The sequence below is a fragment of the Sander lucioperca genome, chromosome 8, assembly GCF_008315115.2.
Source record: "Sander lucioperca isolate FBNREF2018 chromosome 8, SLUC_FBN_1.2, whole genome shotgun sequence".
NCBI classification, from domain to species: Eukaryota; Metazoa; Chordata; class Actinopteri; order Perciformes; family Percidae; genus Sander; species Sander lucioperca.
The window spans coordinates 20762287-20774582 of record NC_050180.1 but is presented as its reverse complement, the minus strand read 5'-3'; the positions used below and the strand labels follow the sequence as shown (position 1 = coordinate 20774582).

General features: G+C 39.8%; 1 protein-coding gene across 3 annotated transcripts in view; it reads right to left on the bottom strand.

Annotated features, from left to right (window-relative positions):
* LOC116047853 (FERM, ARHGEF and pleckstrin domain-containing protein 1) overlaps positions 1 to 12296 on the bottom strand; it is a 56998-nt gene that overhangs the window by 1260 nt on the left and 43442 nt on the right. The window contains exons 14-26 of one of the 3 annotated variants that reach the window (XM_031296880.2): positions 10728 to 10915; positions 10347 to 10436; positions 8738 to 8871; positions 7702 to 7783; positions 7378 to 7615; positions 7144 to 7274; positions 6965 to 7033; positions 6426 to 6515; positions 5980 to 6062; positions 4834 to 4946; positions 3092 to 3228; positions 1942 to 2049; positions 60 to 211 (exon numbers count right to left, since the gene is read on the bottom strand). In XM_031296880.2, the coding sequence (XP_031152740.1) occupies positions 60 to 211; positions 1942 to 2049; positions 3092 to 3228; positions 4834 to 4946; positions 5980 to 6062; positions 6426 to 6515; positions 6965 to 7033; positions 7144 to 7274; positions 7378 to 7615; positions 7702 to 7783; positions 8738 to 8871; positions 10347 to 10436; positions 10728 to 10915 (1615 nt within the window). Of the gene's footprint in view, positions 1 to 59; positions 212 to 1941; positions 2050 to 3091; positions 3229 to 4432; positions 4597 to 4833; positions 4947 to 5979; positions 6063 to 6425; positions 6516 to 6964; positions 7034 to 7143; positions 7275 to 7377; positions 7616 to 7701; positions 7784 to 8737; positions 8872 to 10346; positions 10437 to 10727; positions 10916 to 12296 lie in introns of all 3 variants that reach the window. The other 2 variants (XM_031296861.2, XM_031296871.2) reach the window with 2 other exon arrangements.

Sequence of the window (12296 nt, the reverse complement as noted above, 5' to 3'; positions counted from 1 at the left end):
ACACAGCAAAACTGCAAATATATTTAGTAAATGTGCATCTAGGTGATTTCACTCCGTACCTCTCAAAAGTGTATTCACTCTCCGATCGGAAATAATAGACGTGGGACTTGAAATGCAGTTTGAAGACGTAGTCCTTGTGGATGTTTTCAGACTCTGAGGGGATGGTGACTGAGTAACCCAGAAGAGGAAGGCTGGCCAGTGGATAATCATCCTGAGGAAATACATTATATTTATTTTTAATGTTTTGGTCTGTCAATAATTTCACAAACAATTTGGGATCAAACAAAACAAGATTGATTGCTCCCAACAAAACTGTACAGCAGAAAGCCATGCAACATAGCCAGCAATGTAAAAAGTATTCAGTTCCTTTACTTAAGTAAAATGATAAAACCACAATTTAAAACCACAAAATACTGTATTACAAGCAGAGGTCCTGCATTTAAAACCTGATTCGAGTAGCAATACTGTATTATAAAGTATTATCAGCAAAATATACTTGAAGTATCAAAAGTGAAAGTACTCTGCCTCTGTGACTGATATATTTTCATATATGACATTATTAGATTTATACTGATGCATGTAAAGCAGTTTGACTTGCCTTGTTGCTGAAATCTGCTATATAAATAAAGCTGCCTTGCCTTGCATCAAAAACAAGCAGCATTTTACGGTTGTAGGTGTTTGAAGTGGAGCTACTTATAAACTTCTTTATTTACAGTTAGCTAGTTTAGCCCAGTGGTTCCCAACCTAGGGCTCGAGCCCCTTCAGTGGGTCACAAGATAAATCATGAGATGATTAATGAGAGAGGAAAGAAGAAAAAAAGTTTTCCGACACATATTTGTAGTCATTTTTAGAAATATCCTCAAATATTTGCTTTTTTTGTAAAATATTGGGTAGTTTTACCTCTTTGAGCCTTGATTAGTTATTGAAATGAAACCATTTGAGAAGTTTAGAGGGGCAATGTCTCTTTGGTGGAACTGCTGACAACTCAGACATCTGAAACATGACAAGGGACTCCAACTGGACACTGCTTTATTGTAAAGGGGTCACAAGCCAAAAAGGTTGGGAACCACTGGTTTAATCTTTAAAATTGCACTGTATTTTATAAACTTATAAAATCTTAATCTGTAAAGTAACCAGTAACTACAGCTGTCTGAGAAATGTAGTAAAAAGTTCATTTTTTGTCTCAGAATTTTAGTGGAATATAAATATAAAGTAGCATAAAATGAAGATACTCAAGTACAAGTACTTCAAAACTGTAATTGCTAGACAATGAGTAGGGTGATGGGGGGAGAAGGGCGCTTAAGCACAGACAATGTCATACATTGTTTTATGTTTATTAAAACATTTTTTTAAACTTACAAAGAGTACTACACAGGTTCAGTTCCTCATTACAACTGTTATTCATCCCCTTTAATATAAATACAGTATAATCATCTATTACTTCAGTGTTGAACTTTAGTTTCTTTAACATGCAGATTTCTCTAATGTTATACTGACGTTCTCAACAACTTCTGAATACTTTCAGGTAGTAATTTGTTTTTGGCCTTATAAATGATTTGTGCAATTTCAAAATTTCTTTAGAGCCTTTAATTAATAAACAGTCATTGGTTATTGATAAGTAGTTTTGTTTACAACTCTTATGGCTATCTTTTTAAGTATAAAAAATTGCTTTTATATTGATGTCATTTTTGATTGAAAATCAAACTTGCTTGTGAAAATATAAACAGCCAACTTTCTGGGGGAAGAAGTGAGATAAAAAAAAAAAAAAAACTGCATGGGAGAACCTCTATCATGGCACACATATTTGACATTCTACACAGAGATGTGATGTCTTTAAGCCCAGAGGAGGGTAAACACAACAAAGTGAGGAGGGGAATGAACGTGAGACAGGCTGCGATGTGTTCGCTGGACAAACAAGAGTTGAGAGTGAATGTTCATCACCTGGTGAGACTTATAGAAAAACAGGCTGAAGTTGGTGAAGACCACCCAGAGCTTCTGCCAGCCATTGCTGTTCTTGAACTTCCTCAGTAAGTTTCCAGACAGCTGATTCTACAAAGACAAAACACAACATGGTTTACATCTAAAACTATATATATTCATACACATTATAATACAACTACTAGCGTACTTAGATTTCTGACTAAAAATGTGGAAGAAGGATTAATAAAATTAAAGGATATGTTTGGTGATATTCCTGATTTTTCATATTGTTAACAAATAGCCACAAAAAGCCCAAAACCAAAAGTTGACTGAACCTCGAAAGCCTGATACAGATTATTTCTCTGGGTCATTGAGCTTCATTATTGTCCAATAACTACAAAAAACACAGTAATAAGCCACACTGTTGCAGTAGCTGACATGCTCCTTTATTACAATGAACATGTGTACTGTTATTTATTTTAAGTCAATCCCACATACGGGGAATACACTGCTGTAAATACTTACTAGAGCACCAAATGTGAGTTTATCCACAGCTGAAAATAGTCCCCTAGAAATGCACTATTTATTCCTGTTTTACTCCTTGTCCAGCTGTTTTAGGAAATTACGTAGTCTTTTATTAAAATGATTAATTTGAAATTATAAATTTGTGACCTGATTTTAAAGATTTGTCTTCAGTAGAAACACATGGGGTTTGGTCTGAATCCTACAGACAGGGTAGGGAAGTCAGAAAGTATTGAGAGACGGACTTAGACGGTGTTGGTTTTAGTCATTTCATGGCATTTGTTGACAATAACAAGAATATAGAATATGGCCAGCCTTAATCGTTTGTGTTTATTTTGTACTGCCAAACTAAGTGTAAATATACTGTTGCTTTACATTTTTTTTAATCTTTAATAGATTAAAAATAATTATAAAACAGGCACTGAGTTTAACAGTCTTTGGCTCTTATGTTACATTATGGGATAGTGCTTCTATCGTGAATTTCATTTTGGATCTTTAGCTCCTGTAAAACCAATTAATGTGTCACTGATTTGTACAGCAACTTCTATGCTATTGTTTTTTCTACAAAGGACGTTAGGACTTTTCTTCCTATGGTGAAGTGCAAGTCAACACATACACAGGGCCTCTCCTGTCTGCCTGGCTCCTTTACCTCTAGACTCCTGCAGGATTCACTAAAGGAGAGGCTCTGAACACGGTACCAGCAGATAACAGAGAGAGGCACTGGTCCCTGGCCACTGGGGGGCCCCACCAGGGGGGCCTTAGTCTCACTGAGTGGACTAGGGTCCTCTACCATGGAGGAACGCACAGACGCATGGGGAAAAGAGAGAGACAGAGAGAGAAAAAAACAGATAGGGAGGGAAGGACAGAAACACAGAGACTGAGTAGGTGAAACACAGGCATGCAGTGGCAGGGATAAACACGAAGGCCGACGACAGAGTGTGTCCAGGCAAAGCTGTGAAGAGGACGTTGTTACAACTAGAGAGGAAGAGCAGAACTAGATCAGGGAAAAACAGGATCCGTTCTGTTGGTGTGAGATGAGGACATTTAGCACATCTACGTACTGCTCTCTCTCTATTTATAGACGATCAGAGACTTCAAGTGCCAGGGGAGGAGAAAAAGGACAGAACCACACGGGAAAGCCACAGTTTTGAGTTTAGATAAGGGCTTCACGCAGGCTACTGTTAGCCAAAACAGTGAGAGGGGAACAGTATCCTCACTGAGGCTGTAAATAGAGCAAATAAACAGCTTACATAAGAACTTAAGGTAAACATTTATCTGATATAAAAATAGCTCAAACTAAATTGATGCAAAATTCGTAAGGCCCATCATTTTCAGAGCAGATGAGTTTAAAGGTACCATGTTTTTTTTACAAATGGGTCCTTGTTTTGTTTGTACCGTGCAAGCGTATGAGGATACACATTCATATGTGCGAGCAACTTTTGTTTGTGTACAACAAAACTCCACAGAGCCCCTTTAAACAAATTTATACCTAACTGTTATGTCCCTACCCACCCAAACATTAATTTCCTACTGCAAGAACAAAGAAAATCCTCTTGCACTGAGCACAGGTTAGAGAAATATGGACAAAACAAGTGAGCTACTGATTATCTATTATCTTTTTTTTCCTCATTGAAAAAGGATTGAGTACAAATTAAATTTACAAAATCTATTTTTACCCAGACTTTCTATTATATGTTAACTAATCTGATTTTTACCCATTTCTTATTTCAGTATTTTGACTTTTTGTTTTGAAAAATAAACAATGACAACAATGAGCCTTAAAATAATTTCAGCTCATTAGCTCACAATAGCAAAAGTAAGTAAGTAAGTAAATAGTTGGACGACGGAGTGCAGCGCAGGAGGATACTGTTCCCACTGAGAGATAATCAAAGTGAATAAAGATACAGCACACTCAGACACAGAGAAAGAAAACAGTGAAGCAGAAGGGGAGAGGCAGGTCTGAGGTTGAATGCTGAGGTGTGGCCGGTACCTCTACAGCTATGCTAAAGTCCACCATGGACACACTGGTGTTCCTGTGCCAGCACACGTGCACCATGGTGTTACCACGGTGAGGGGAAGGCCTTTCCAGCGAGGTGTGTGACGCTGTTATGTCGTCCTCAGACTCCGCCTCTGCCGAGGAGTCCTCAGGGCATTCTGGGAAAGTCAGGAGGTTGTTACTGCTAGACAATGAGTAGGGTGATGGGGGGAGAAGGGCGCTTAAGCACAGACAATGTCAGATCATTTACAAATCAAACGTAGTCTTGTGAATCTCGGATTTCGTCCTATGGGGTTTTTACTTAAAAATGTATTGTCTGACAGTTATTGTATATCACTGTTTATTTTTTCAAGTATTCATTGTATATGCAACTGTATGTTTAGGTAGTAACTTACTGTTGTCTGTCAGATTGCTGGTCAGAAGTTCAGATGAATGCCCATTGCTGGTTTTTGCCATCTCTATCGCCGCCTGTATGTCCTCCATCCACTTCTCCTTTTCCGTCAGTGAACTAGAGTGAAAAACACCCAAATGGATAAAGTGCTCAGCATGTCCCATCATTAGTCACAGCAGGAAGGTTGGGTGGTTAGAAATAGTCCAGTAAACAAGAATGTCACAAGTTGGATCCATGTTAGTCAAGGTGTCCTGCCAAATTATCCCTTAAAAAGACACTAAGACACCATCTGCTCATTCATAGAAACTTGATCAGCAAAATGTTAGTTTGAAGGCAGGAAAGTGGTTCTCTCTCTCTTTCTTTTTTGTCAAGGTAAAAAGTTGACAACGTTCTATTCAATTATATTTCCTGCATTTATATATTTCTATCAAATAAGCAGATAACACATTATTAATTGGTTATTGGAATTGACTGACAGTCTAACAAAAAAGGAACATTAGATATGATGTGTACAATGTGATATTAATATCACTCTATCACACTCTCACACTTTATGATACATATTGTCTTTTCATCTTCACTACGTAATTCCGTTACCACCTTATCTTTGATTGATGCTCAATTCCAGCATCTTTTTGGGAGAACGTTTAAATATTAAATATACAGATTCAATTATTACTTTAAACCCAATTACATTTTTTTTTACTGTAATTAAAACTGTTATTACAGATAAAGATACAAAAGATGCAAAGATAAAAAATGTGAAGAGAAGCTTAATTGCTATGCGCAAGGTAATTATTTGGAAGCGACCTTGATGAGCAAATCAACATTTTTATCAGTTCCCTCTTATCTTTCCTCTGGAGGATGGCAACTGGAGATTTTAGTGAGTGAAATTAAACTGAAGCTCTAAAGTGAGGGCAGGATTTTAAAACGGATTCTCAGTGGAAATTTTGCAATTGCTAATAATGTGTGTCTTTGTTTTTCTCAAAGAGTTCAACTGCATCTGATGAGAGTTCATGTAACAATTCTTGAATGTCTCAACACTAAAATCACTCCACACTCTAGAAGAAGCAGTGCCACACACAGCCACTTTGGGCTAATTTTAGGTCCAGGTACAAGGTGTCTGTGCGCTGATGACTGCTGTTCTTACCTTGCTGCCACCACCACCGACTGCTGCTGTCCAACTAATGTGAAGGCGTGCGGCACACCCCACTCATCTTCACTCTCTCTGATCTGGAAGAAGAACACAGAGACACAGAAAAAACATTAGAGAGCAGCGGTATCTAGGACAGCAAGGACCAAAATAGACAGAAAGAGAGAGACGGAGGGAGGGATGATGAAAGGAAAGTGAGAGAGAAGGACATGTGTAGTTGTCCTGAAAGTGTGTGACTGTGTGTGTGTATGTGTGTGTGTGTGTGTGTGTGTGTGTGTGTGTGTGTGTGTGTGTGTGTGTGTGTGTGTGTGTGTGTGTTGGAGCAGGGGAAGACGTTGAAAGAGCTGCAGTTCAGCTGTTTGAGGCGGCTTATTTGCAGTACTGACAAATCGGTGACAGTCGTTTGAAGCACTTTGAGTTCAATTGAGAGAAACAGCACTTACTGTCATGCCATGGAGCGGCAGCTGGCCATGCATTTTGAACTGATTGGTCGCCGTCATCCCTCGACTCGTGTACAAAATGACGTCATTGAACTATCGCCAGAGAGGCAGGCAGAGAGAAAGTGGTAAATGAACAATCTTTCAAACCAAATGCCATTAAGTTTGTTTTTTGAATGTATATAATCCAATAAATAATCCTAAGGAAGTACAAACTACTTGTCATAATGACCACAAAGAAAAGCTTGAATATAAATGATTCTAAAGCCCAAGGCTGCACCACACATGCACACCTCTGCATTGTTTTAATCCTTGTTTATCAAAGTTATATTTCCAACAAAAACAAACATGTAAAACCCAAATTCTGAGAAACGTGGTATGTTTTTCCCCTAAATAAGCCTTTGGAGTTGCACTACATCTGCCAACACCATCTGAGTGATGTATAACTGGAAAGGATAGAAGCATGATTATTTTCCCACTGCGATCACTCCACTAAATTATTTGATTAGTGATGTGACCTAATCTAAAAAGAGAGTGGGTGTTACCAGGAAAAACATGCGTTGCTGTAGGCCTTTTCCAGACAGTTTGCTGAGGCAGCCTAACCGGATAAACTCCTGAGAAAGTAAAAAACAAAAAAACATGTATCATTTATTAGACTCATACTATACAGTCTGTAGATAATTATAATATTTGCCAGTCCATTCTTTTTAAGATTTAAACTTACCCTGCCAGGAACAACAAGATTCTCGACACCAATCAGATCCTTCTTCAGCTCCAGAAGCTTCTGGAAGTTCTCCATCTTGCTTAGGCTTCCCTGGAGCTGCTCCGCCACCTCAGACACATCTGCCAGAGCAGCTACAGACCAAACACGGATAAGAGATTATTGGACAGACTGTTAAGATTATTCTACACTCAACAGAGGATCGAAATGTACCACTACAAACAGTGAACGTAGTACCTCTGCAGTCCCTGAAATCCACATGGGTAGCTGGGTAGTGTTTGCAGAGGCGCTCCAGGATCTGCTTGTAGTGACTGAGGCGGTGCAGAGGCCGCAGAATGAAGACATTGAGAGGGACGTAGCAGACCTTTTGAAGCTCAAAGTCCCTGCATAGACCCTCCAACCTGCGAGATGCCCTGCACGCCTTCTCCAGCTCCAACATAACTTCAGTCTGTTTATGCAGGTTTGCGGTCAGGGGCTTTGGACAAAGTTGGAACATGGCACGCATAAATGAGTATTAATTAATTACTGTAATTACAGATATGTGATAGAGTGGTGCCTCACCTTCAAGCCTTGAAGGTTCTTCAGCATGACATCTCCAATGCGCTGGTAGTCTCCTTTTATGTGTGCATTAGAGCGTCCTTCCCTAAAGCAGATAAACATCAGCAAGATGTTTTATCTCTAAAATATTATGGAGCCATTCGTAGACAGAGAATTAATTAACTACGCCAAAGCACTTAAAGCTCATTGATTATTCAGACGAGCTTCAGTTTATGCAAGTAAAATTCCAATCAAGTTGGAAAGGGCTCTTTAAACTTTGAGATCAACCAGCAGGTGTCTCCCTTGAGCATGATTTCTCCAACACAGGGTGCAGGACTAATGGGCTGCCATTACTGGATTCATTCAGAATATTTATTATTTTGGTACTGCATTTTAGCAGTCGCTTTAGGGAAACATATCCAGTCGGTAAAACACATCCTTCCTAATCTATGACAGAAAGCTTTCTAATCATGGTCACAACAACAAAGGTACATGTCTACCATAATATCGGAGTATGCAAAGCTAAAGTCCAGGATAATTTGCATACACAGTTGGAGTGTGGTTCGTATCAGCAGAGTTGACTGTGATATCACTTTCAGTTTTAATCTAGAGTTCTAACGATGACTAGCCAAAATAGGCTTTGAAATAAAAAAATATTTTACGTCGGCACTTAATGGTCATAAATTCTGATACGCTAACAGGCTTAATGCATCACTGCCTGCATGTCTGTGTGTGGAGCAGTGTGTGTGTGTGTGTGTGTGTGTGTGTGTGTGTGTGGGGGGGGGGGGGGCAGTGTGTGTTAGATAAAGCACAACATCATTAAGGAGATCAGACAGCAGAAACCCACAGGCAAGAAAAGGCCAGCCGTGGTGCAGCACGACTGTTGCCATGGAGATGAAAGCTCCTCAGGTCATCTGAAGGGACTGGGTCGCCCTCTTAGACGAAATGCCAATACACCTCATTAGGAAATTGTGATAAATAGGGCTAAAACCGAACCACCACATCACCGGACGTGTTCTTAACCCTACAGGGACTTTTTCTGAAGTGAAATGAGTCTCACCATAGAGCCAGCCTCTGCTCCACCTCCCTGAGAAATCCTGTGTGGAATTTGTGCAGAGGCTCGAAGGTGGAGAGGACAGTCTTCTTCAGAGACTCTGGAGTCGCCTCATCTTGTCCTACAGCACTCTGGAAAGACTGGGATCACAAATACACACGAGTTCAAGAAAGAAAATGTGGCATAAACCAAGATACTATTTTATTTAGTTTACATTAAGGCATCTCTACACATGTAAAGATACTCTGCTGGGAAAATCCTTTGTATCTGAAATGGTTTTTCCACAAAAAAGTTCAATTACAAAGACAATAATTCTTAAAATGACATCTACTCCTTGTCCCTCACTTAAAAATCCAGAATATATGCATATGCAAATATCTTTCATTTCAAAAGCAAACAACTAAATGTTTTAAAAACACAAATGTCTCGGTGTGCATGCATGGGAGGTTTGGCTCACTTGGATGTAAGAGAGATGCAACAAATGTAAAAGTGGACAAAAGTATTAAAATGCACTGCAATGATTATCTCTCGATGACATCAGGTCAAGTCCTGATTATCTGGTGTCAAGCTTGTAAAGAGAACGTTTCACACCAGCAAAGACCCTTCAAGATCATTTGTTAATTCAGATTTTCCCAGGATACTACCAAAAGACCTTTATCTGTGTTTCTGCTATTCACCTCAGTCATGTGACGTCCCTTAAATCCTTTAATTGCCTGAGAATGAATAAAGGAATCAATAGCCAATCACTCCTAACACTATCGTTCCATTTAGTCAGATTGAAGTCGAGCGTTGCATGTTTGTGTGTTTGACCGCAGCGGGCATGAAATAGCTTTATTTAGCTGACGTGATGGGAAAGGGAAGTGGGTTTTAGGAAAAGTGAATGTTCTAGAAGGGCTTGAGAAGTAGCGCCAGCTGTTGTGCGGATGACTTCACCACAAACAGCAGCACCAACCAGTGTATGGGAAGAGAGTCAGCACAAACGCACAGCTGTAAAAAGAATGAGGGCACAAGCCAACCCAAATATTTATGAGCTGTGTAAAAGGCTTCTCTGCAAATTACAAGACGGGAAAAGCTGCAGATTTCAAAAATGGCAGTGAAAAGAAGTAATGCATTTTCTCTACATGCGTGTGCCGAATCAGACAACAGCAGCGCTTCAGTACGGCCTCGTGAGAACATCCTCCTTGTTTGCTGTTGAAGGAGCTATACCGCATGTTTAATATCCTGTTTTCTGCTGCCTTTTCTTTGACATACTTTAAAATGAAACGGTGTCCACATGCTTGTACCCAGCCAGTGAAATCTAAAATGAACAGACTGAAATGGGGAGTCGCATGCAAAGGGAACATGCAGCTAAATCCATCTCTTTAAACACACAGTTTAGTATTCACAGCCTTGAGTGAGACGGATAAATGCATTTCAGAGCACTGGTGTGGGGAATAAAAAATGAAATCGCATCTGCCAAAATATCCCTGTGTCACTGCCTGACTCTGTGTTTGGGCGGACGCTCTGCAATGGAGCAGCTAACCAAAATAATCAATGTTTTCTCCCCAGAGGACGGAGCAGGAGAAAACAAACAGTGGAGCAGTGTGTTGGCGAGCCGATTTTCTTTTTTTCTTACCACAGTCATCACCTCCAGGTCCTTCAGATACGTCCTTTCTGTGGTCAACAGCTCCTTGGCGATGAAGTAGGCGCGATCTGTTGGGAACCTCTGCAAATACATTCCAACAGACAGGAGACTGTGAGGAAGAACAAATTAACTATCCAACTATGAGCAAGTCCAGCTAGTGTATTGCCTGTCTAACCCATTTCTCTGAGAAGACTTACTCAGCTTCGGTCCCTGTGGAGTTATTTAGGACAGGTAATCTGGGTCCACTGCTATTTTTAGTATGTGACAGTGGCTTTGAGGAACCGCTTTAGTAAAAAACATACAACAAAGCAACTTACTGGAGTGATTTATTGTTACTTTTATCAACAGAAGCTGAACCATTAAATCACAAACCTTCCTCCGGACCTCGTCTTCATCGTCGGTGCGAACGCTGCCGGCGTCGTTGAGTAGAGGGCTGGTGAGGGGGGAAGGTTGTCGGCCGTTCGGACTGTGACTGCACAGCTCCAGTGACTTCTGACCATTGACCATGCCATGTGAGTGACCAGAGGACGCTGACAGGTGAGGGCTGTTGGACACCACTGCTGCACGAGGGTCAGCAAGTGAGGGAAGAAAAATGAAAAGTGAGTGATTCAAATACAGATGTGAAAACACAACAGGAAATCAGATATATTCTTAGCTTTGGCACTCACTTCAAGTCTCAGATGGGTGGAGTTTGGCACACTGAGATTTTATATGAAGACAGGGACATAAGTCACAGAAAAGTAGACGATTTGTTGTATAATCGATCAACAGAACATAAAACATCAAAACATGAAAATCAAATAATCCTTTACGTCATTTGTTAAGAAAAAGCTACAAACTTTCTCTGATTCCAGCTTCTCAAATGTGAGAATTTGCAGATTGTTTCTTACATATATATTATTGTAAATGAATTTCTTTGGATGTTGGACCGTCGGATAAAACAAGACAATTAAAGATGTCATCATGGACTTTTTTCATTATTTCCACACATTTGTAGACTAAACACTGAATCGAATGATCGAGAAAAAAAACAGCAGATAATTGATAATGAAAATCGTCAGTTGCAGCTCTACAGAAAAGTCAAATTCCAAAGACACTGTGGTGACATTTTGATATGAATTGAGCTTTCCAGCATTCAATTCATAATCCAACATGACAAACACCACCGATTGGAAGAATATGCACGCTATACCAAACTATCTGAAGTATTTACAATCACAGTTTGACCCAGGATCAGAGTTTTCTGCCTCTGCAGCCTGCAGAAAGTGAAATATCAGCCATGACTCACTCTACAGTCCAGACAGCTCTGGCAGTCTTAGTGCAACGTCAATCAATATGCGAGCTGAGGCACATACCGCAAGATGATTAAAAGGAATAGCTTACTTAGTGTCATCTATACTGACCATGTTCACAGAGCTTACTTACTATGTTTTAGCTGCAACTTGCCTCTCTCTGCTGTCCTCTGGTGTGTCGATACAAACACAATAGTGATTACACACACACACAAACCAGCTCAACGCACCAGCACAACTCTGGGAAGGATTTACTATGAACTCTATGGAGGGAAGGAGTGGAAACCACAGTGTACATCTACAAGACTGCTACAAAAGAGAGCGGTAAGAAACTACAGTATATACACTGACATCCACCAACCAACACTTCAAAACAACAGGGAGAATGAAGAGGAAAACTATCTACGATAAGCACCAGACACCAACTAACTGGGGTCTCAAAAAGAAGATTTCGAAAAACCTCACTTCATGAAGGTCATCTTTATTAATTCTAAAAGAACATATATACATTGTTAAGTGAATATAAAACTTGTGGAAAGCAGCAGAAAAAGGTCAAAGCCAGGTGAGTGAATGGGAGACTGGAGGGTAAGTGTAGTGAAAGAAGTGTGAATTCATGCAGTCCTCTAGACCTTACCTAACATTAGATATA